The sequence below is a fragment of the Peromyscus eremicus genome, chromosome 8a, assembly GCF_949786415.1.
Source record: "Peromyscus eremicus chromosome 8a, PerEre_H2_v1, whole genome shotgun sequence".
Taxonomy (NCBI): Eukaryota; Metazoa; Chordata; class Mammalia; order Rodentia; family Cricetidae; genus Peromyscus; species Peromyscus eremicus.
In genome coordinates this window covers 103097285-103120323 of record NC_081423.1, presented here as the reverse complement: position 1 = coordinate 103120323, position 23039 = coordinate 103097285, and the positions used below count along the sequence as shown (strand labels likewise).

The window sequence follows — 23039 nt, the reverse complement described above, 5'->3', positions numbered from 1 at the left end:
TACACATACAAAGCAAAAAACAGCCAGAAGGACACCCCAAGTGTGACCTGTATCACATGTCTTCCTTTCTACTTCCCCAAATTGCCCTCTTTCCCAGCAGGGTATTTTGTTACTTGTGGTTCACTCATGTTTAAAATCAAAATGAAATTCATGTAACATGCAGTTATCATAAAGAAAGACTGGCGTCCAGTGCCTCCAAGAGTTATGTAAGCACCAGCTTCCTCCAGTTTCAGAGTCTTTCCATCACCCATCACAGCACCCTGCACCCACTAGCAACTATTTCTGTACTTTCTGCCTCTTCCTCTGTGGACATTTCATGCACATGGAAACAGTGTGTGTGTCAGGGATGGAACATCAGGGCCTCAAACCAAGCAAGTGCTCTACTGCTGAGCTAGCTATACTTCTAGACGTTTTTCTTCCTTTTCATTTTAAGACAGGGTCTCTCTCTTAAGTTTCCTAGGCAGGCTTTGAACTTGGAATTCTCCTGCCTCAGACTCCCAAAGCAGCTGGGATTGCAGACCTCTTTCAGTATATGGCCTTATGTGACTGATTTCTTCCACTGACCATAAAGTACTTCAATTCTTTTATACTGAATAATACCCCACTATTCAGACAGAATGTATTCTGTGCATCTGTTCACCTGTTATGGACATTTGGGCCATTACCACCTCTGCTACATAAATGTTCATAAAAGTGTTAGTCATGATAGACAGGTCCTTGTATAGACATATGTCTCCATCTCTCCCAGCAATATATGTAGGAGGGAAATTGCTGGCTCACATAAAACAGGAATTGCATGTTTAACTTCATGAGGAACTACCAAGCTGCTTTCCACACCACCTGCCCCATGTCACACTCCCACCACAGAGCAGATGACTTCCAGTTTCTTCATGTTCTTGCCAGCATCTATTTTCTCTGGTTGTAGGTTTTCTGTTTTCATTTTTATTAAAGTCATCCATATGAGTGTGGAATAGTAGCTCATGTAGTTTTGATTTGCATTTCTCGAGTGACTAGTAATTTAAACATCATTTATTTGCTTTATTTATTTTTATTTTATGTAGGTGCTGGGAATCAAACCCAGGTCTTCTGCAAGAACAAGTGCTCAGAACCACAGAGACATCTCTCTAGCCCACACCATCTGTAACTGTGTGGGGGTGTGCTTAAACACATAATGTATATGCCTGTGGAGGCTCAAAGTTGACAGATGACATGTCTTTGTTGGTTGCTCTCCACCGTATTTATTGAGGCAGAATTTCTCATTGAATCCAGAGCTCACCCATTTGGCTAGTCTGCCTACCTAGTTTGCCAGAGAGATTCCCTGTCTCCACTTTCCACTTCCTTGTTGAGATCACAGGCAGGTCACTACATCTACTCACCTGGTGTTTACATGGGTGCTAGAGATCTGAACTCCTCCTATCCTCATACTGTACAATAAATGCTTTACCCACTAAGCCATTTCCCTGCCCCCTAGAACATCTCTTCATTGACTACTGACTTTTTCTTTTTCTCTTTCTTTCTTTTTTCTCTATGTAGCACTGGCTAGCCTCGATTTCTACCCACCTACCTCTACCTGTCTCCTGAGTGTAGGGCTTAAAGGTACGCACCGACAGGCCTGTTATTACCTTTACTTTTCATTGCTTATGTTCTTAGTGTCCTGATAAACCCCCTGCCATGAAGTTTTACTCTTATTTTTTCCTTTCCCTTTCTTTCTCTTTATTTTTGATATTGGAAATAGACCTCTACCCTTATGTTTTCTTCTAAGAGGTGATGATTCATTGACCCATTGTCCAATTTCAAGTTACTCTCTGTAAGTGGCTTGAGATAAAGGTCTGGTTTCATTCTTGTACATGTGGACATCCAATTATCCCAGCATTTTTAAAAAATGTTCTGAGCTCTTTGTTGTTGTTTTGGATCAAACTAAGGGGCTTTCACATGCTTTGTAAGTGTTTTTCTATTGAACTACACTGCCAACTCCAAACAAATGTCTTTTTTTTTTGGTTTTTGGTTTTTGGTTTTCAGAGACAGGGTTTCTCTGTGTAGCTTTGTGCCTTTCTTGGATCTCACTCTGTAGACCAGGCTGGCCTCGAACTCACAAAGATCCACCTGGGCTCTGCCTCCCAAGTGCTGGAATTAAAGGCGTGCGCCACCACCACCCGGCTTATTTTTGTTTTTGAGATGGAAATCTCACTGTGTAGCCCAGACTAGTCTCAAACTCATGTTCTTCTTGCCTTATTCTCCCTAGCTCTGTAATGAGCCATTACAGTTGGCTTAGCATTTTGTTTTGTTTTTGAGACAAGGTTTCTCTATATAGTGTTGACTGGTCTGGAACTCACTATGTAGACCAGGCTGGCCTCCAACTTATAGAGGATTCTGCCTGTCTCTGCCTCCCAAGTGCTGGAATTTAAGACATGTGCTACTATGTCAGAGAGCTATTATTTTCTTGGTTACAGACTAGGACTGTGAATTCTGCCTTTTCTGTGTCTAAGCTGGAGTGGGCCTTGCTAGGCTGGAGCTTCACTATGAGGCTGGAGGCTGCTTTGGGTCTTCCTCTCTTTTATGGGGTGACAAAGCCCATTGTCCATGTCCTCCCTCCCCACCTTATCCAGAACTCTGTGGGGTTTCCAGGCTTTAGCTGCAGTGATACCCTACTTGAGGTAGCCAGGCCAGGTCAACAGAGAGTCACAGCTCTGTCTGGGATCCAGCTGGACAGCTGGTCTAGTAAATAGGAGTGCACCCACCCCAGTTCAGTCTCTAGGCCTGGAGGATGGGCAGGGAATTGGTCCTGGGAGTCTGTGGACACAAACTCTCTTGCTCTGTAGGCCCGGGAGCCCTGGGTGCTCTTCCTCCTCTTTGTTTTTCTCCATCTTCCTTGTGTCCTTTCTCCCCTACTCCATCTGGAGGGAACACTCAGACTCCCTCGGCCCCTCCTTGGTACCTTTTAGGTCCTGGATCTCCCTGTGGGTGATCCTGGGATATGAAGGAGAGGGGCCACTTTACCTGTAGTCCCTTGTTCTCCTCTGCTGTCTCTGTCCATGTCCCCTAGGCCTGCTTTTCAGGCCTTGTGGTGGTACATCCAGCCTGGTGTTACTCAGAGGAACAGAAATGATTTACTAGACTAGTTTACAAACTGTTAACCAGCTAGTCCAACAATGCCTATCTACCAATGGAAGAATCCAGTAGTTGTTCAGCCCATGAGGCTGGATGTCTCAGCTGGTCTTCCATATACTCCAGAATCCTGAAGAAGTAGGCTGTAATGCCAGTGAAGGAATGGACTTGCCAGCAAGAGTGAAAGCAAGTGGTCAGAGAGTGAAGAGCTTCCTTCTTCCATGCCTTTACATAAACTGCCACCAGAAGGTGTGGCCCAGATTAAAGGTGTATCTTCCCACCTCAAAAGACCTGGATTAAGAGTGGGTCTTCCCACTTCAAATGACTTATAATATTAATTTTTAAAAGTCCTTCACAGCCGGGCGGTGGTGGTGCATGCCTTTAATTCCAGCACTTGGCAGGCAGAGCCAGGAAGACCTCTGTGAGTTCGAGGCCAACCTGGTCTAGAGCTAGATCCAGGACAGGCACCAAAATTACACAGAGAAACCCTGTCTCGAAAAATCAAAACAAAACAAAACAAACAAACAACAACAGAAAAGTCTTTCACATGTGTACCCAGCCACTTGGGTTTTAGTTAATTCCAGATGTAGTCAAGTTGACGACCAAGAACAGCCATCACAAGCCTCCACGGAATCCTGGTCCCTGCTGACTCTGTCTCCCTCCCCTCCCTCGCTGTTCTCAGGCCGGCCATCTTTCTCCATATCCCAAGGACTTAGGGGCAGCACCCGACCTGTGAAGTGCAGGTGACAAAGGTTGCCTCAGAAGCCGCAGGCAGCTCTGTAAAGTGACGCTCTAAGTCGTGGCTCACGAGGCGACAGTGGGAAGCCACGAGGCCACGCAGGCCACGCCTGAGCAGGGAGTCCGGAGAGTCGCCTGTGGCCATGTGGCCTCTGAGGACAGTAGCCTATGGCACTCTAGTCACAGGGACAGCTGTCAAGACTTAACTCCAGCACTGCACAGACCCTTGCTCATCATCCCCACCACCTCAGAGGCACCAAGTACCTTGCCAAGCAGTGTTGGTTAGTCTCTGGCACAGCTTTGTCTAGCCCTAAAACACACCGACTGCTCCTCACACCCATGGCTTCTCTGTGGACCTCCCTGGGCCTCCCTAGCTGCAGGTGGTTTCCTGCCCTTTAGCAGCTCAGAGACCTTATCCCCATCTCCTGAACCACACGTCTGGGGGCCCTGGTCCTCATTCTTTTCTGTCCACTGCACTTTATCTACTCTTACATACCTCAAGGCCACCCTTGCACTGACAGTTCTGATTGTCTATGTAGTGTCCATTGTCCCTGGGGTGCCCTCAGTCCTGCTTAGTCCAAGCAGAGCTCCTTCTCCCCCAGGCAACCTTCAGGTTCTTCTTTCCCTTACTTTCTGTCCATACCAATAGTAATTCCCAAGGCCCCCTGTGTCCCACTAGACCTCCAGGCTCAGGGCCGGGATCACTCAGACAAGGTGAATAGATGGTCAGCAGGAGGTGGACCTGCCCCCAGCCTGGCCAGCCCTCATCCCTCCCATAAGCCTTTAGCCCATTCTCCATCAGAGGAATGGGGTGGAGCCTTCAGACTTCACGAATGGTCAGCGCTCCTTTGCTTATATTTAGCATTGGCTCAGATGAGCATTCATAGTGGTCTACCTGCGCTAGTCCTGCCTATCTCCTTTTACCATGACTTCTGCTGAGCAGGGTTTAAACATCTTATGGCTTGTGACCCCAAGAGCTGACACACCTTGTCCCTTAATTTCTCTTCCTCTACTGACTGAGGCCTGATTCACCTCCACCATCTACCTAGAGCTTATCATATCTACATTGCAACCAAAGATACACAGTGTGGAGCACCCCAAACCAAAGAGACAGATGTCATGACCTCTGACCCTTGTTTTGAAAGGTTCTTGCTCTTGGCTCTCATCATGGAAAAATCAAGAGCTCCAGGAGAGAGGCCAGACCATGATAAAGGAACAAGGGAACTTAGGGGTAGAAAGCCTTTATGCTAGACTCATGCCTTGGACCAAGGAAGGGGTGAGGCTCTGCGCAGCTGTCTATCAGGAACCAGGAACTGCTACCCCTCCCTGTGAGTCAGCACTGAGATCTCAAAGGCCAAGTACACATGGAAGCAGAAGACCACAGGTTTCTGATGGTGAGGCCTGTGGCGGAGCTGGCCAGTGTCCCTTCCCAGACACATGCCCTCCTTTCCTCTAAAGCCTCATCTCTTATGTCCTCAGTCACTAACCAGTCCACCTATCTTGGTGGCCCTATTCAATTCTATGATTCTTGGGGAACAGGGACCATTTGTACAAGTCCTGCCATACTGTAGGAGTGGGTGATACATCTCCCCTAGTAATGAACCTTACCTATCTATACCTCTGTACCTCTGTCCTCGTCTGTGGAGTACAGGTGACAATAGTCATTCCCAGGGTGCTCCAAGCTGAGAGCATGGCTCCCTACTTAGGGACCTAGTAGGGAACATGGCCAAATATCTTCATCCATTGTCATTAAGACGGAGGTCCAAGAAACAGGTGGCTTCCATCTCCTTCATTTCTCAGCTCACCTCTTGCCCTCTGGCAGGTGGAGAAGTCGCCCCAACAAGCTTGACATTGCCATTTCCTGAACCTAAGGGAAGTGGCTTGCTCAAGGCCACACAGGTCTGTGCCCAGGCAGGGCCCTACACTACTTCCTGTTCCAGATCCCTGTGCTATTGTGGCCCCAACAAGGCCTAGAGTCCTAAGGCAGACAGCTGTGTGTGTGTGTGTGTGTGTGTTGGGGGTAGGTGCCATGACAAGGTTGCCTATGGCCAGAAGTCAAAGGAAGGATCCCAGGTTGTGGATGGCATGACCAGGAGTCCTTGGGCAGCTCTGGTGCTGCTTCCATGCCCAGGGCATTGTCCTAGGAGGCTGTCCAACTACCAAGTCAGGCTGCTCACTCGGTGATCAGTAAGCATCCACCAAGTCAGCCTGTGTTCTGACATCCCAGAATCCTGGCTCAACTTTAGCCTTTCAGCTTTCCTACTCTTCCTTTTTCATTCCACCCTGGAACCCATGCATCTGCTAATGAGAGATGTGCTGACGTCTGCACTGGGATGGTGGCATTGGTGCAGATGGTCTGAGAGGACAGTTGACCTCTGTCCATACCTGGACAGAGGCTTGGGCTGTGCACAGGGGCACAGGCAGGGTGAGGTTGCAGCTCACTATGGTATAAGGCAGTATCCCTTAGTCTATGATACTCTCCTCTGCATCTGTAGGAAGGATCACTGCAGAGTGGCCACTGAAGTCCAGCACAGGCCCAGACAAAGTGGTCTATAGTTGTATACATGCTGGCTCCCCAAAAGACAGGCTCCTAGACACCTGTGCCTCATATGTGGCCTTACTTGGAAACAAGATCACTGAAGATGTAATTGGTTAAGATGAGGTCACACTGTCCTGAGTACATCCTGATCCAATGTGACTGTCATCCAGAGAGGCATAGTGTAGAAAGCCACATGACCACTCCTGCAGTCAAGGACGCCAAAGATGACTGCCACCAGGAGCAGCTAAAGGACACAAGGAGGATCTTCCCCTTGAGCCTCTGGTGTGGGTGTGCCCCTGCCGGCACCCTGGTTTCCCTAGAATGTTAAGATGTACGTTTAGTATCTTTTCATGTCAGTTGGTCTGTCTTTCACTAAACTGTATTGTCCTGCAAGGGAGTGGGGTAAATGTCATACCCTTAGCCATCTCCTGGCTAGTGATGCTAAGAATGGAGTTTGGCATGGGAGAAAGTGATGTGTGGGATGCAAGGGGTCTCAGGGAGGGCTTTCTTCAGCCTGGAGGTGTCAAGGGCTCCAGCATACCCTCTGCCTCGAAGGAAATGCTGAAGGACTGGGATGTGGCCATCTGGGAGGCTGCAGGGTGTGACAATATGAGCCAGCGTCCCCAGGTGGTATTGGAAGGAATCTTGGTATGTCTGCTGGGGCAGAATGGTTGAGGGAGATACAGCCTTTGTCCGAGTCATTGGGGGAGTTGTCAGCCAAGGCACCCCAGCTCAGTTGCACTGGGATGCATACGAAGGCTGTGGGACACTGCCACAGCTTCTAGACCCGGATGACACCCCTGCTTTTTTCTGTTCTTCGGTTCCAGGGCATGCGGTTTAGCTGCAAGAATGACTGTAGTCACCACGACACCTAGGTTATCCAGACACAGTTCCAAGCACATTTCCCTATGATGTGGTGTTTCTGCTCTGGCTGCCATAACTCAATGCCAAGGATTGGGGCTTCACACAGACACTCCTTTCTCTAAGTTCTGGAGATGAATGTCTGAGGTCAGGAAGCCAGCAAGGCTGGTTTCTTCTGGCCTCTCTCTTCATCCTGCAGACAGCCCCTTCTTCCTATGTCCTCACTTGGCCTTTCAGTGTGCTCCTTGTATCTCTTTCTCTTCTTTTTTTGTTTTTTTGAGACAGGGTTTCTCTGTGTAGCTTTGCGCCTTTCCTGGAACTCACTTGGTAGTCCAGGCTGGCCTCGAACTCACAGAGATCCGCCTGGCTCTGCCTCCCGAGTGCTGGGATTAAAGGCGTGCGCCACCACCGCCCGGCCTCTTTCTCTTCTTTTTAAAAATAATTTATTTAAATTTATTTCATATGCATTGGTATTTTGCCTGTATGAGTATCTGTGTGAGGGTGTCAGATCCCCTGGAACTGGAGTTACAGATAGTTGTGAGCTGCCATGTGGGTGATGGGATTTGAACCCGGGTCCTCTGGAAAAACAGCCAGTGTTCTTAACCACTGAGCCATCTCTCCAGCCCCTCTTTCTCTTCTTATAAGGGATGCCTGTCCTATGGGACTAAGGTCCCACCCTGATGACCTCATTTATCAGTTATTGTCTCCTTAAAGTTTTAACTTCCCAATGCAACTGCTTTGGGAAATAGGAATTTAAAATATGGATCCTGGGGAACCCACTTCCATCCATAACACACAGGCTTTTACAGACCCTCACTTCACAGATAAGGGAACCAAGGTTTGGGGGACTCAGGTGCCACATGCTCTGATTCCCTTGTGGGTATTCTAGCCCTACTTTGAGCACCCAGCTTAGGTTGGATCCTCCCAGCCTTCTCTGGCCATTTTCATGTACATGGGGAGTGGGGGGCAATTCCCCCGTCACCTTGGGAAGTTCCCAGAGATATGACTGGGTGAGGCAGAACCAAGGGTGTGAGTATATTTGTGGATACGTCTGGCTTGGGGCTGACTCTTGGGCCCCTCAGCTAGGGCAGAAAAGAACTGACAGCTGAGCATATGTCACATTCTAATAGCACAAAAGGCCCTTAGGGATCCAGGAGATCCAGATGTGGAGACAGCAGCAGAAGGACAAAGGGCAGATATGCGGTCAGGAGGAGGGTTCAGGTCAAGCACCAAGTGTATGCTATCAGGAAGTGGGAACAGCAAGTCTGAGTGAAAGACTGACGGACGAGGTGGAGGAAGACGACTGAATGTAGCACCGGAAAGCAGGAATGACGCTAGACCTCTGGACGCTGCCCTCCTGGAGCAGGGGATTCTCAGACACTCCCCACCCCCTAGGGATTGTTCTGCTTCCGACCCAGGGCCAGGCCACAGTTTACCTCTTTAGAAAAAAGAGATCAGAATACCATTCTTTTTATTATTTATGTGTTTGTGACTGTGTGAACACGCACATCACAACATGTGGAGGTCAGAGGAAAACTCATGGGAATTGGTTCTCTCCTTCCACTACATGGGATCCAGAGTGCAACTCTGGTCATCAGGCCTACCCACTGAGCCATCTCCTTGGCTCTCAGATAACCTGAGGATTTAAACGACCAGGTAAGACAAAGACAGAGGCCAGCCTGCAACAGAGGCGAGCCTGATGTGGGGCCCATACCAGCCCTTCCCAGTAACCAGCCTCTCTCCATCTAACTCTTCATAGTCCAACGGGACAAGCTCCATGAAAGCTGGGGTCCTGGGGAAACGTTCACCCTTTGATTTCTGAGGTATCAGGGGAAACCCTGGGGAGGATTTCTTGTGGCCCTTCCTCACCCAGGACTCTGAAGTAGGACCAATCCTTCACTTAGCCCCCTCTGCCTGGTGACTGGCCCCAGATGCAACCTCCCTCCAACCTTGCCATGCGCAGTCCAGTGCACCCTTGCCACAGTCTCATGTGCAGTCTACACCAACGCAATGCAGGAAAGATCTGCGTCCCCGGAATAACTCTCCATGCCCGACTTGCAGGCTCTCCACCTAAGCTCCCAGTCACCCCGCCTGCTAGCACCTCCTGTGTAAGATGAAGTTAGTTCTTTGAGGCTACAAAATGGGCACCCTGGGGACCCTCAGGCCACCTGGGGGGGCACAGGGCACCACAGGTGTGGACCCTTGCTCACTGGCTTTTGCACTACTTGGGGAGTCCCACAGTTCACCAAAACCCATGCATCTCTTCTTTCAGTACCAGCGTGGACTGAAAAGAGGCCGGAACTCTGTGTTGGGGTTCCTGTTTCTGCCCGGAGGGACCGGGGCGCCACTCAGAGTGCACCGGGACCCAGGCCACGGACTCCAGTCGCTATGGTAACGAGGCCCGCGCTATAGGTGCGGCGGGCGAATGCTGGCGCTCGGGATCCAGGAGACCCCAGTGCGGGCTCGCCGGGTTCTTGGTCGCGCGCCGGGAGACGAAGCGGATATCGCTGTGTCCTGCCGGGTGGCGCACGTGGTGAGTGGCATGGCCATCGCATCAGGTTCCTGCTTCCATTTGGCTTTGACCCAGACTCCCCAAACGCCTGCCCCGTAAGTAACCACAGGCGACCATCGAGAGGCAAGTGCCGGCAGCAGCACTGGGTGCAGGCAGGGTTCACTCAAATCTGCACATAACCGCAGTGTTTTCACTGCTCTGCAGTCTGGAACAGCGCCTCAGCCCCTCCGGACTTCATGAGTCCGTTATTTTGTAGATTGCATCTCATCCTGGGTTGGCCCGGTATTTAACATGATTAAGTTACTCATTTTTAGCATTCTGCCCTCGTGCCTCTCAGAAGACAGTGGTGTCTGCCAAGTGGCTATCATAGAGTTGTGTTTTCTGCTGGCTTTGTGGCGCACGCCTTTAATACCGGCATTTGGGAGGCAGAGACAGGCCGATCTGAGTTCGAGGCCAACCTGATCTGCATAGTTCCAGGATAACCATGGCTAAGTAGAGACCCTGTCTCAAAAACCTAACTAAATAAGTAAAGTTACTTTATTATTTTCCTGTTGTAGATGATAATACCTTTTGGGGAGGTGCTTGACTGTGTAAAAGTCTTACTTCTAACCCATATTTTCAGTCAATAATTTTAGCATACGTCAGTGAAAACACTCTGATTTTTTTTCATTTAATTTCACATTTTATTCTTTTGTTTGTTTGTTTGGTTTTTGGTCTTTCAAGACAGGATTTCTCTGTGTAGCCTTGGCTGTCCTGGAACCCACTCTGTAGATCAGGCTGGCCTTGAATTCAGAGATCCGCTTGCTTCTGCCTCCTGGGTGCTGGATTTAAAGGAGTGCTCCACCACCACCCAGTCACATTTTATTTTTGCTATGTTGGGTGAAGAAAAGAAATCACAAGTTAGCTGAATCAAACCATTCAGACCTTTCAGACTCAACTAGGATCCAGTTTCCAACGGTCTTTATTTAGAATCTGGATCAGAGTAGGTTTCAACCACTGCTCTGGCAGCTGCGGCCCTGGGAGAGCCGGTTAAAGCAGGCACAGACTGTATTCTCCAGGGCTCCTGTCTGGATACAGGCCAGTCCTCCGTGAGGATAACAGGTGAAGGAGACTCAGAAACTCCAAGGGGATGGCACAGGCCTGGGACTGGTCATGAAGAGATGGAGATCATTGATGTCCCCACGGGTCAGACCTCAAAGGTCACTTTCCTTCCACCTATATCCTGGAATCCTTTATGAAACTCCTCCATGAGGACCAGGCAGGAATTGACTCCTTGGCTTCAGGAATAGTCCAATATAAGCTCATTGTCTTAGTCTTTGTTCTATTGCAGTGAAGAGACACCATGACCAAGGCAACTCTTAAAAAAGAAAGCATTTAAGTGGGGGCTTGTTAAGTTTCCGAAGCTCAGTCCGTTATCATGGTGGCAAGCATGGCGCTGGAGCAGTAGCTGAGAGCTACATCCTGATCCACAGACAGAGAGAGACAGATACAAAGCAAGACAGTCTGGCATGGACTTTTGAAACCTCAAAGCCCACCCCCAGTGACACACTTCCTCCAACAAGTCTACAACTCCTGATCCTTCTAATTCTTTCAAACAGCTCCACCCCCTGGTGACCAAGCTCAAACACACGAGCCTGTGGAGGCCATTCTTACTCAGACCACCACGCGCATGTAGCAGCTTCTGGAAATATTTCGTTTTTCTTGGTGATCCTTGACTTGCAGAGCCTGGTTTGTGCTATTTTTCTTCTCACCCTAATATACTTTACCTTCAAGAGTTTTGATCTCTGTAGAAGCTGCAGGTTTCCCAGTCATACCACCTCTTTAAAAAAAAAAAAAAGTTTTATTTTCAATTATTTATTTTATATCCTTGCTGCAGTTTCTCCTCCCTCCTCTTCTCCCAGCCCCTACCCCCACACACACCCTTATTCCTACCCACCCCTGTAGCCGGAGTTTTCTCTGGTCCCATCTGGCCTGGCAGTTGGTGTTTCTCTGGTCCCGCAGCTGCTTTAAGTTATAAGAGCTAGCTAGCAAGAAGTCTGCCACAGGCCATACAATCGGTAATTGGTCCTCTTGTGGGACTCCTAACCGTGGGAGCAGGGTCCGTCTCCAACTCTTCTACTGGCTTTTGGGACCCAATTCCTCACACTCGGTCACCTTGCCCAGCCTTAATGCATGAGAGGGTGCTTAGTCTTACTGAATGATTATTTTATATACAGGACCTCGGGGCTGGGCGGCCCGGAGAAACTTCCAGCTACATGCCCCCATCTACTCCTCTGTTTCTGTTTAGGAAAGGGCAGGTCTCCCATGAGTATCTTGGCATATTGAAAGGACCAAGCAGATGCCATAACAGGCTGTCAGTCTCCTCTCAGAGATCAGGCCTCAATTTCAGTTTCCTGAGACTTAAGCAAGCAGTTTCTGGGAGGGCTATGACATAGTCCTTGCGGTAATTCCCTTTCTGCACGTACTCCGACTGCTCAAGGTTCAGTCAATTGTTTACTGTCAGGGACCCCTCACCCACTTAGAGCTACGTGCATGGGTCAGTGTGAACGTGCGGGACCAGCCAGCCTCCATGGCAGCTCAAGGACAGAGCCTGGATCTTGTCCAGGCCTGCCCCAAATGGTAACTATAACCCCCAACCAGTAAATTCAAAGATTACATACCCTCACCCAATCATATGATGCAAAGGCTTGTACCATCCTGCTGGCAGGTTTTTCCCTTTGAAAACACCTCACTCTGAGAGCTCAGGGCTGTCCCCCTCCACCCACTTAGTTGGAGTGTTGGACACGGACCAAGCCTGGGCTTGCTTGTTATCAATAAACCCCTGTGTGTTTTGCATTGGATATTGGCTCTGTGGTGGTCTTGCTGGGGTGGGAGTGGCTTAAGACGTGGGCACAACAATATCAAGTTGCAGTAAGACCAAGCACTTCCCCATGCATTAAGGCTGGACAAGGCGACCCAGTGTGAGGAGTCGGCCCCAAAAAGCCAGTAAAAGAGTTGGAGACAGCCTCTGCTCTCACTGTTAGGAGTCCCACAAGAGGACCAAGCTACACAACTGTAACATATGCAGAATGCCTAGGGAAGTTCCAGGCAGGCTCCCTGGTTGTCGATTCAGTCTCTGTGAGCCCCTGTTAGCCCAGGTTAGTTGGTTCTGTGGGTTTTCTTGTGGTGACTTGACCCCTTTGACTCCTACAATCCTTCCTCCCCCTCTTCTGCAGGAATCCCTAAGCTCCACCTAATGTTTGGCTGTGGGTCTCTGCATCTGTTTCCGTCAGTTGCTGCATGAAGCCTCTTTATGACAAATGGGCTAGGCACCAATCTAACTAAGTGGCCCAGGGGCTTTTCTGGTCCTGTGTCTCCTGTCCCTCCTTCAGGACCCTGATATTTCTAGTAATTTCAGGCTAAAGAGCCACCATCTCTATTCTTTTTTGTCCCAACCCCTGGTTTTCCAAGACAGGGTTTCTCTATGTAACAGCCCTGGCTGTCCTGGAACTTGCTCTGTAGACCAGGCTAGCCTTGAATTCACAGATCCACCTGTCTCTTCCTCTCAGGTGCTGGGATCAAAGGCATGTGCCACCACTCCCAGCTACTACCGCCTCTATTCTAACACCTGGATTTTCTCTTAGGATTCTTTTTACTGAAGCTACAAGGCCTCATTAGAAACTGGCAAAGAGTCAGCACTTACATTGACCTACTGTGGAGTCAGAGAGCCTAAGTGCTAAAATATGGTGACTTCTTCTGCTCCTGGCAGCTTCAGACCTGAAATAATTATGTGGTATTTGCCAAATATTCTTCTGTTTCCATTACTCCTGCATTTATGGAGATGCAGGTGGTGGGTTACACCATTTGTCCTCTACTTACAAAGTTACATGGGAGACCCCATTTTACTGTAGGGCACGGGGCACCACACTATCTTACCTGGTTAGGAGAACAAAGAAGAAATGACAGGGACAAGTTCCACCTGCCTGGCTTGGTGGACAGAAGCTTCATGAATGATGACCTGCTGAGTTCTGAAGACCTAGCGGTAAGAAATTGCCCCAGTAAGAAAAGAGTGGGCTATTTAGGTAAAGAGTAACATGTACCCCCAGGGACAAAAGTATCAGCCCTCGGGCCTCTGGAAGCAGCTAGAAGTCCAGAGAGTGCTGCAGCAAGCCATGCCAACAGGCTCCAACCCATGGGTCTCTGTATGCAGCCCCAAGGAGTGAAACTCACTTTGAAAATATCCAGGAGCCACAGCAGATATTAAGCAGGATGGTATCACACAGTCAGGTCTCCATGTCAGAAGAGTAACAGCCTGAGGCCTGTGGCCAGTGAACCGAAGAGTCAAGTGGTAGTTGATTGCCTTGGGGCAACCCCACTTAGGTATTTTAAAATGATTTTTCTGGTGTCCATAAAAGGGGCATGTTAGTTACTTCTCTCATTGCTCTGACGTAAGCTGTTTAAGGAAGGGAGGAGTTGTCTGGCCTTGCAGTTTGAGGTACGATCTGTTGTGTGTGGCGAGGAAGTGTGGGCAAGAGTGTGAGGCAGCTGAGGTTCAGGCATAAGGTATGAGACGGTGAGGAATCAGGCCTGTCGGTGAGATGACCATACCACTGGGTAGGCTGCAGGAGTGGGTAGCACTCAGGCAGGCAGAGGAATCTCCTGAGCTCTAGTGAAGGATGACTGTGTGGCAGCTCTAAGAGGCTAGGGTGCTGTGACTGCTGTGGAGCTCGGACTCATGCCAAGTAAGCAATAGGATGAATAAGGCTGCCTCAGTTTATAATCTGCTCTAAGAACCCCATCTCAGGACATTTGAGGAGCTCTGGGGCATACAGTAATAGTCACCTGGGGTCCAGTTTCCTCTGGATGGAGCTGGGAATCCCTTGCTCCAACTTTGGTTCTTCTTGGCAGTACTCAGATTTCCTGTGCCACTGTGTCCTCCTCCTCTAGGATCAGGGACTTTGCACAGCCAATGTTTTGTTTATGTCTACACACAGTTCATGCTTGGACCCCTAAAGAGTTGGGGGTCCCTACGACCGGCCTTGGGAGGCTTTGTCATGCTTGTTACCTAGGTGCTGATAAAAGCCTCTCTGTGTGAGAGCAGCAGGGCAGGACTGGGGTTGTCCAATTTTTGTGTGACCCAAAGCCCCTGGAAGATACTGTCTGATCCGTTACAGAGTATCTGCCAGGCCCTGTTTTAGTGATTTAGAACTTACAGGAAGACCTGCCACAAAACTGTGCCCACTGTCCAATGGAACACTCATTCTTTCCTGTAAAATGTACTCTTATTTCTTTAGGCCTGATGATTTTGACTGTAATTTAAATTATTTATTTTTATGTCTGTGTGTGTGCTTGTGGAACCATGTATACGAAGGAGCCTGTAGACTCCAGAGGAAGGCATCAGAGGCCCTGGAACTGGAGTTACAAATGCTTGTAAGCTGCCATGTGGGTGCTGGGAAAGGAATCAGGTCCTCTGCAAGAGCAGCAAGTACTCTTTTTTCTTTTTCTTTTTCTTTTCTTTTTTTTTTTTTTTTTGTTTTTTTGTTTTTTTGAGACAGGGTTTCTCTGTGTAGCTTTGCGCCTTTCCTGGATCTCGCTCCATAGACCAGGTTGGCCTCGAACTCACAAAGATCCACCTGCCTCTGCCTCCCAGTGCTGGGATTAAAGGTGTGCACCACCGCCACCCGGCCTGCAAGTACTCTTTTTTAAAAAATTATTTATTTAATTTTTATTTTATGTGCATTGGTGTGAAGGTGTCAGATCTTCTGGAACAGGAGTTACAGACAGTTGTGAGCTGCCATGTGGGTACTGGGAATTAAACCTGGGTCCTTTGGAAGAGCATCCAGTGCTCCTAACCCCTGAGCCATCTCTTTAGCCCTGAGCAGTAAGTACTCTTAACCACTGAACCATCTCTCCAACTTGACTGTAACTAATTTTTGTTATCAGTAATTTCATGAATGAAATTTTCTTTGAGTAGTATTCTTGCTTATATAAAGAGCAGCTACTGGCTTAGGGACTTTGGAGTTGATGTAAACACAACACACCGTAGCACACATGAACTCACATACCTTCACAGTACCACAAACTTATATACATACACTACAGACAATACATAGCATGCCACACCCTCCATGCATACATCATGCCCTCCTCTCCACCCACACATACAACACAACACAGAAGCAAACCCCTGTGGTCCTCCTGCCCCTGTTACTGAGTTTTATGTCTGTGGTTGTTGATCTGAGTAGACGTGAGGCAACCTACATCATCTTCACTTGGGACTCTCTCTCAATGTGTTGGCTGGCATTTTGCACATTCTCTGTAAATATATACAGGACGAGTGAGTTGAGGTGACCTGGGGCAGTGTGGTTTTTTCTTTCTAAAGAAGACCCACTTGAAGGGAGTCAGACTGCTACTTTCTTTGGGGTGACAGTGATACACAAATACAACTGCCAGACGCCTCCATGTGCCCTGGGAAAACACATGGGTGACATTCAGACATCATTGCCTCCAAAAGGTGACAAGAGCCCTGTGCCTCTGCTTGCACACTTGGCTATGGTGCCTAGGTGATGACACCCAGCATTGCTGGCCTTGTGTACTTCCCCGTGAGTGGCCTCAGATTGGCTGTATAAATAAAGCTAGAAGCCCCAAGCAAAATGGCTTTGTGTACAGAGAAGAACCCCTTTTCTGTTGAGTCCTGACAACCAGGCCCACTAGAACCAGTAACAGTCTGTAAAGTGCTTGACAAGAAACAGGCTCTTTCAGTGTGCTTATGGCCAGTGCAGTCCCTGCCCTGTAGGGCAGGTCCTCGGTTCCCCAGTCAGAGGCTTTTAAAGACTTACTAGCTATTTGAAAAAGTAGTTTTATAATGTTGGATCTAATGTTTTTAAAAATTAAGACTTTATCCAGACACAGTGGCGCGTACCTATTACCCTAGCTATTCAGCAGGCTGTAGCAAAGGATTGAGAGTTCAAGGCCAGTCTGGGCAACTTAGCAAGACTCCCTCTCAAAACCACTGGACTTGTATATTGTATTTGTTTTCTAATTTTTATTTTTATAACCTTTATTTCTGGTTTCTGTTATTTACAAAAATATCAGTCCATGATAGCTTGAAAGCAAAAGAAGGAAGGAACTTATCATGAGGTAAATCTTCCAGGAGACTGAGTCCTGGCTACAGGGGTAGAGTGGTAGGAAGAATCAGATACTGGCTTCAGTCCTCGCTTAGCTACTTAGCTGCCTCAGTTTTCTGACTTGCAAGTGGAATAAGAGCTACACGAAGCTGATTGACGGAGCATAGCTCCTGGAGGTGTTTAAAGCATGCTTCGCATCTCCCCTTCCTCCGCTTTCCCTGGATTTACAGCCCCTGGTTCTCCTGCTGTAGAGTGAGGCTCAGGAAGAAGCAGCCCATGTCGAGGGGCAGGTGAACCCCGGAGGTCTCGGGCTTGCTGCTGCCTGGCGACTCTGAACCTCCCTGTCAGCAGAACCATGCTTACCATGGCTGGAGAACCCGAGGTGGGCACCGGGGAAGGAAGTTGAGAATCCCTAACGGTGTCTACGTGTTGCCTTCTCTTTGCTGCAGCCGCACCATGCTGCCGCTGTGCTCAGAGCGGGAACTGAGTGAGCTCCTGGCTCGCAAGGAGGAGGAGTGGCGGGCACTGCAGGCCCACCGTGCCCAGCTGCAGGAGGAGGCGCTGCGGACTACTCAGAAACATCTGGAGGAGACACAAGGGAAGCTGCAGCGCCTGCAGGAGGACTTTGTTTACAATCTTCAGGTGCTGGAGGAGCGGGACCGGGAGCTGGAGCGCTACGATGTTGAGTTCACCCAGGCCCGCAGGCGGGAGGAGGCCCGGCAAGCCGAGGCCAGTGAGCTCAAGATAGAGGTGGCCAAGCTGAAACAGGCACTCTCCAGAGAGGCCAGGCGCGTGGAGGAGCTGCAGCATCAGCACCAGCTAATGTTGCAGGAGCACCACTTGGAGCTGGAGCGTGTCCACAGGTGAGCATCACAGATGTCGAGGTCCTGGAGCCTTCTCCCAACAGACTGGGAGTCACACACTCTCCCTGTACCCTCACCCTGGCGTGTTCAGTAAAGTGAAATGTCCCTGGGATCCAGGAAGCAGTTTTCCAGGATTATGTGTGGAACAATAATAGTAAGACACTTTGTATGTAATTTTTGAGCTACTACTGGGGAGGTTTTTAAAAATAGTTTACCACTACAGATTATTTTTTCTGGTGTCCAGTGAGTGAGTGATGCACATGTTCCTCTAGACGCTAGTGATATTATGATCTTTTTCTTAGATTTCAGCCTAAGATTTCTTTTTTAGACAAGGTCTCACTGTATAGCCCTGGCTGCCCAGGAACTCATGGTGTAGACCAGGCTGGACACACACTCACGGAGATCTACCTGCCTCTGCCTCTGAGTGCTGGGACTGAAGGCGTGGGTCACTGCCCCAGCATGTCAGATGCTATCTGCTGACATTCTTAGCTTTAGAGTTTGGTGGAAGCTACTGGTCTGCTAAGTTTTAGCAATACATTCCACAAGTTTCACCTGACATTCACAGAGGTATTGTGTCAGACATGGAGGTCTATCATAAGTCTTCTGAAGCACCTGTGATCTACAGTCAGGAAGTGCTGCCCAGCCTCGGAGGATGTCACAGATGTCTGCTTTGTGTCTGTTTGTGGCTCTTTTGCCTTTTTCTCCAAACTGAGACCTTTCAGTCATGTGCAGATTGACACCTTGTCAGCCCTCTGCTCTCCCTCCTGTCCTGAAACCCCAAGGGCATACGAAGTATCAGTATCATAGTAGTAACCCCACAAATCCTCAGGGCTCCATTTGTTTATTTTTAATTTTTAGTTTATTTTTCTCTGTGTTCAGTCATGTAATGTCTAATGTCTTGTATCAAGTTCACCAATTCCTTCCTTTGTCAAATTATTGTGACATCGTGCCCAGAATTTGAGCCTTTTGTTTAGGTTATTGTACTTCTTAAATCTTTTGTTGTTGTTGTTTTGAGATAGGGCCTCACTATGTAGACCAGGTTGGCCTTGACCTCACAAAGATCTGCCTGCCTCTGCCTCCCAAGTGCTAGGATCCTGATTAAAGACATTGCGGGTGATGACCTGGGTAGTAATTGTAGTTTGTAGTTATCAAGTTTCCATTTGATTCTTTGTTGTATCTCTTTGCTGAGATTTTTCTGTTTCTATTTGTTTTTCTAAATGTTGGCATCATTTGATGATGAACTCTCTCCCCTGTCCCCCAGGGTCTCACTATGTAGCCCTGGCTGTCCTGGAATTCACTAGGTAGACTTGGTTGGCCTTGAACTCAGAGATCTGCTTGATGCTTTCTCCTGAGTGCTGGGATTAAAGGTGTGCATCACCGTGCCTGGCCCTTTCCTGGTTCTTGTTAGTCCATCAGTTTGGGGTTCTTTGTTGTGTTTTCTCCTGTGCAGTTAGTCACTCCGTTTAGGGGTGGCAGGCAGGTTCAGGTCAAGCAGAAGTTCTGCTTCTTGGAGGCCTGTTATAAGCACTCCTGCAAAGGCCATGTACCAACTCCATGTGTGAGGAGCACCCTGCAGTGTATACATTCGGTGCATACATAGGAACATTCAGAATGGCTCTCTGAATACAGTGTCTCATTGCCACAGTGACAAGAAGAGTGAAATAGACCGCCAGCAGGAGCAGTATGAGGATCTGAAGTGGAAGCTGGAGAGAAAACTGAGGGAACTTGATGGTGAACTTGCTCTTCAAAGACAGGTAGAGCATCATTGGGGGTTGGTTCTTCCTTAGGACATTCCTTGCCAACTAGTTTGAAATCTGGATGGTGAGGGGTTCATTGAGTATATTATTCCAGAAGAAGTGAAATCATTGGACTGATTTCCACTCTGGGAGTCTATTGGATACTGTGAGTGTGTCTAAATCTTCCCTGGAAGTCACTGCCAGTGTGCTCTTCTCCCAGGTACCAATCAGAAGTTTCCAGGGAAATGGAGATACATAAACATGCAGAAGCACATTTATTTATGTATTTATGTATTTATGTATTTATGTATTTATGTATTTATGTATGTATGTATGTATGTATGTATGTATGTATGTATGTATTTATTTATTTATTTATTTATTGGTTTTTCGAGATAGGGTTTCTCTGTGTAGTTTTGGTGCCTGTCCTGGAACTCACTCTGTAGACCAGGTTGGCCTCAAACTCACAAAGATCCGCTTGGCTCTGCCTCCTGAGTGCTGGGATTAAAGGTGTGTGCCACCACTGCCCGGCCAGAAGCACATTTATTATGTGAATTGACCTTTGAGGTCTTGGAGGCCACCCCACAATCTATCGTGTAGGCTGGAGAACCTGGAACTTGGTTATGTCTGAACCCAAAGGCCAAAGAAACTGTAGCCCCACTTGAAAGGGCAGGAGAAGATGAAATCAGGACTCAAGCAGAAAGGAAAAAGCATCCCTGTTCTCTTGTGTCTGCATCAGATTGGCTGACACCACCCACACTGGGGAGACTGAGTCTTCTTTACTCAGTCTTCTGATTCACATGTTTACCTTGTTTGGAAAATTGCTCATAGACATATCCAGAAATAATTTTTTTAATTTAAATTTATTTATTTTTATTTTTATATACATTGGTGTTTTGCCTGCAATTATGTCTGTATGCAGGAATGAAGTTCCCTGGAACAGGAGTTACAAATAGCTGTGAGCTGTCATGTGGGTGCTGGGAATTGAAGCCAGGGCCTCTGGAAGAGCAGCCAGTGCTCTTAACCACTGAGCCATCTCTCCAGTCCCCCAGAAATAATTGTTTACTAACTAGCTGGGAAGTCTTTAGGCCAGTAAAGTTGACCCATAAAGCTAACCATCACAAATCTACCCCTTGTTAACCTAGTCCCATTACACATCTCCCCACTACTCTAAAGCACATTTCACCTACAAGTAAAGACATTAGGAAGGTTGTCCTTCCACTGAACGTGAGACAAAGTTCTGACTATAACAACAAATGTACTATTCTTCTCAAGTATGGAAGGAAACAAATGTTATTTGTTTCAAGATAAGGCCTTATAGTCGGGTGGGAGGCAGATCTCTGTGAGTCTGAAGCCAGACTGGTCTATAGAGTGAATTCTAGAACAGCCAGGGCTACACAGAGAAACCCTGTCTCAAGAAAAAAAAAAAGAAGAAGAAGAAAGAACAAAGAAAAAAGCCTTGGTCTACAGCCCACTCTTACCTCAAATTTGCAATTCTAATTCTTCCACAGCCTTCCAAGTGCCTGCACTACCTTGTCCAGATAAAATTTTAATTAATGCTCATTCTTCTGCTGTCCACACTGTTAGTACTTTAATCTAGATTTGGTAATACACAGTCAGTCAGTATTGTTACATGACAAAGGAACAGAAGAGAGAAAGAAAGATGCTTACATCATGTATGTATGTCTGTATGTGCACACATGTTCTGTCTGTCTGTCTGTCTTGTTTTGAGACAGGGTTTCTCTGTGTAGCCCTGAATGTCTTGGAACTGGCTTTGAAGACCAGGCTGACCTCGAACTCACAGAGATCTGCTGCCTCTGCCTCCTAAGTGCTGGGATTAAAGGTGTGTGCTACCATGCCAGGCTACACACACATATTCTTAACAAAATAGGAAAGGATTAGTTGGGCTTGGTGGTGCACATGTTTAATACCACTCAAGAAGATTGCAAGTTTAAGATCCTCTGGGCTACGTTGAAAACTTATCTGGAAAAAAAAAGTGTGTGTTGGTCTGGTGGGAGAGATCGTGTCTTTTTGAGGCAGAAGTTATGGAGTCTTTAACTGAAGAGATGGCTTCAAGCTTGATGGTAGTAGCAACAACCTCTTCTCAGCTGGGAGCAGAACCATTTTCAGAGGTTGTGGAAGGTAGATGGACAGGGGATGGCTCTAGAGGCTATAACGAAGGCTAAGACCAAAGACCTCCAGAATGTATACAGCGTATATTTTTATTTAAAATGTGTTACATTGATTTGTTTGTGTGTATGGAGGGGGTGGGATACACATGCTGTAGCGTGCTAGTGACTGTCAGAGGACAGCCTATGGGAATCCATTCTCACCTTTTACCATTTAGGGTCTCAGGGAATTGAACTCAGGCCATTAGGCTTGGTGACAGTGTCATCCATAGCCAGAGCATGTGTTGTTATTTGAAAAGTTCCTGCATTCCTGTGAAGATGAGTTTATAAATGTACCATAGAAGAAAATAAGGTGCTTTCTCTTTTTTCTTTAAATTTTGTGTGTATAGGTGTTTTGGAGTGTATGTCTACACACCACTTGCGTGACCACTGAGGCCAGGAGAGGGCATCAGCCCTTTAACTGTCATGGTAGATGGTTGTGAGCCACCATGTGGATGTAGGTAGTCAAACCTGGGTCCTCTAGAAGAGTTACCTGCTGCTGAAGTTTTCCTGTGTCCCAGCCGGCCAGCGGTCTGGACAAATCTTTCCTACTTGCGTCCCCCAAGTAAACACATAGAGGCTTATATTAGTTAAAACTGTTTGGCCATTAGCTCAGGCCTACCACTGACTAGCTCTTACATTTAAACTCAGCCCATTTCTGTTAATCTATATGTTGCCACGTTTTCTGTGGCTTTACCTGTGTGTCATTACGTGCTGTTCCCTGGACGACTGGCTGGCATTTTCTGACTCACCCTTCCTTTTCCTCTTCCCAGAATTCTCCTTGTCTGCTTATCCCGTCTATACTTCCTGCCTGGCTACTGGTCAATCAGCGTTTTATTAAACCAGTGTACAAAAGCATTATTCCACAGCAGTAACCAATGCTCTTAACCACGGAGCCTTCTCTGAGGCCCAAGGTGCCTTATCTCAACACTTCTATTTATTTAGAAAACATAGGACAAATTGGAAAAATGGATGAAACATTTGAAAAACTCAAATTTTTTTCAGTTAAATTGTTAGAAACTTAAAGATAGCTTACTTTTAAAGAATGACAGGAGTTTTATATAGACCCCTAAAAGTTGCTGCCACTGCAGAGATTTTTGTCTCATTCTCAGGTAAGAAAGGCCCTGCTAGAGGCAGTGTCAGGTGAAGTCCAAGAAGAGGAAGAGGAGGTAAAAGTGGTGGCTTTGGAGGGAGTGGAGGAAGTAGTGGCTTTTAAGGAAGGGGACATTAGAAGTGACAGCTGACAGACTTCTGCTTTAGCTGTGTGACGTGCTTCCTCCATGATTAGGAATCTGTGTCTTGAGCAACGTTGAAGATGTCATTCTGACGGTGGACCTGAAATACGGTCAGTCTCATGCAAAAACAAGTGTATAGCTGGGCGGCGGTGGCCCACACCTTTGGTCCCAGCACT

At 47.7% G+C, this 23039-nt stretch overlaps 1 protein-coding gene across 1 annotated transcript in view; it reads left to right on the top strand.

The window, feature by feature from the left end:
- The first annotated feature begins 9624 nt into the window (after positions 1-9624).
- The window catches only part of Ccdc57 (coiled-coil domain containing 57), a 111599-nt gene continuing 98184 nt past the window's right edge, over positions 9625-23039 (top strand). The window contains exons 1-3 of the mRNA XM_059272321.1: positions 9625-9776; positions 17311-17724; positions 19370-19478. Coding sequence (XP_059128304.1) covers positions 17318-17724; positions 19370-19478 — 516 coding nt within the window. The 5' untranslated portion in view covers positions 9625-9776; positions 17311-17317. The remainder of the gene's footprint in view (positions 9777-17310; positions 17725-19369; positions 19479-23039) is intronic.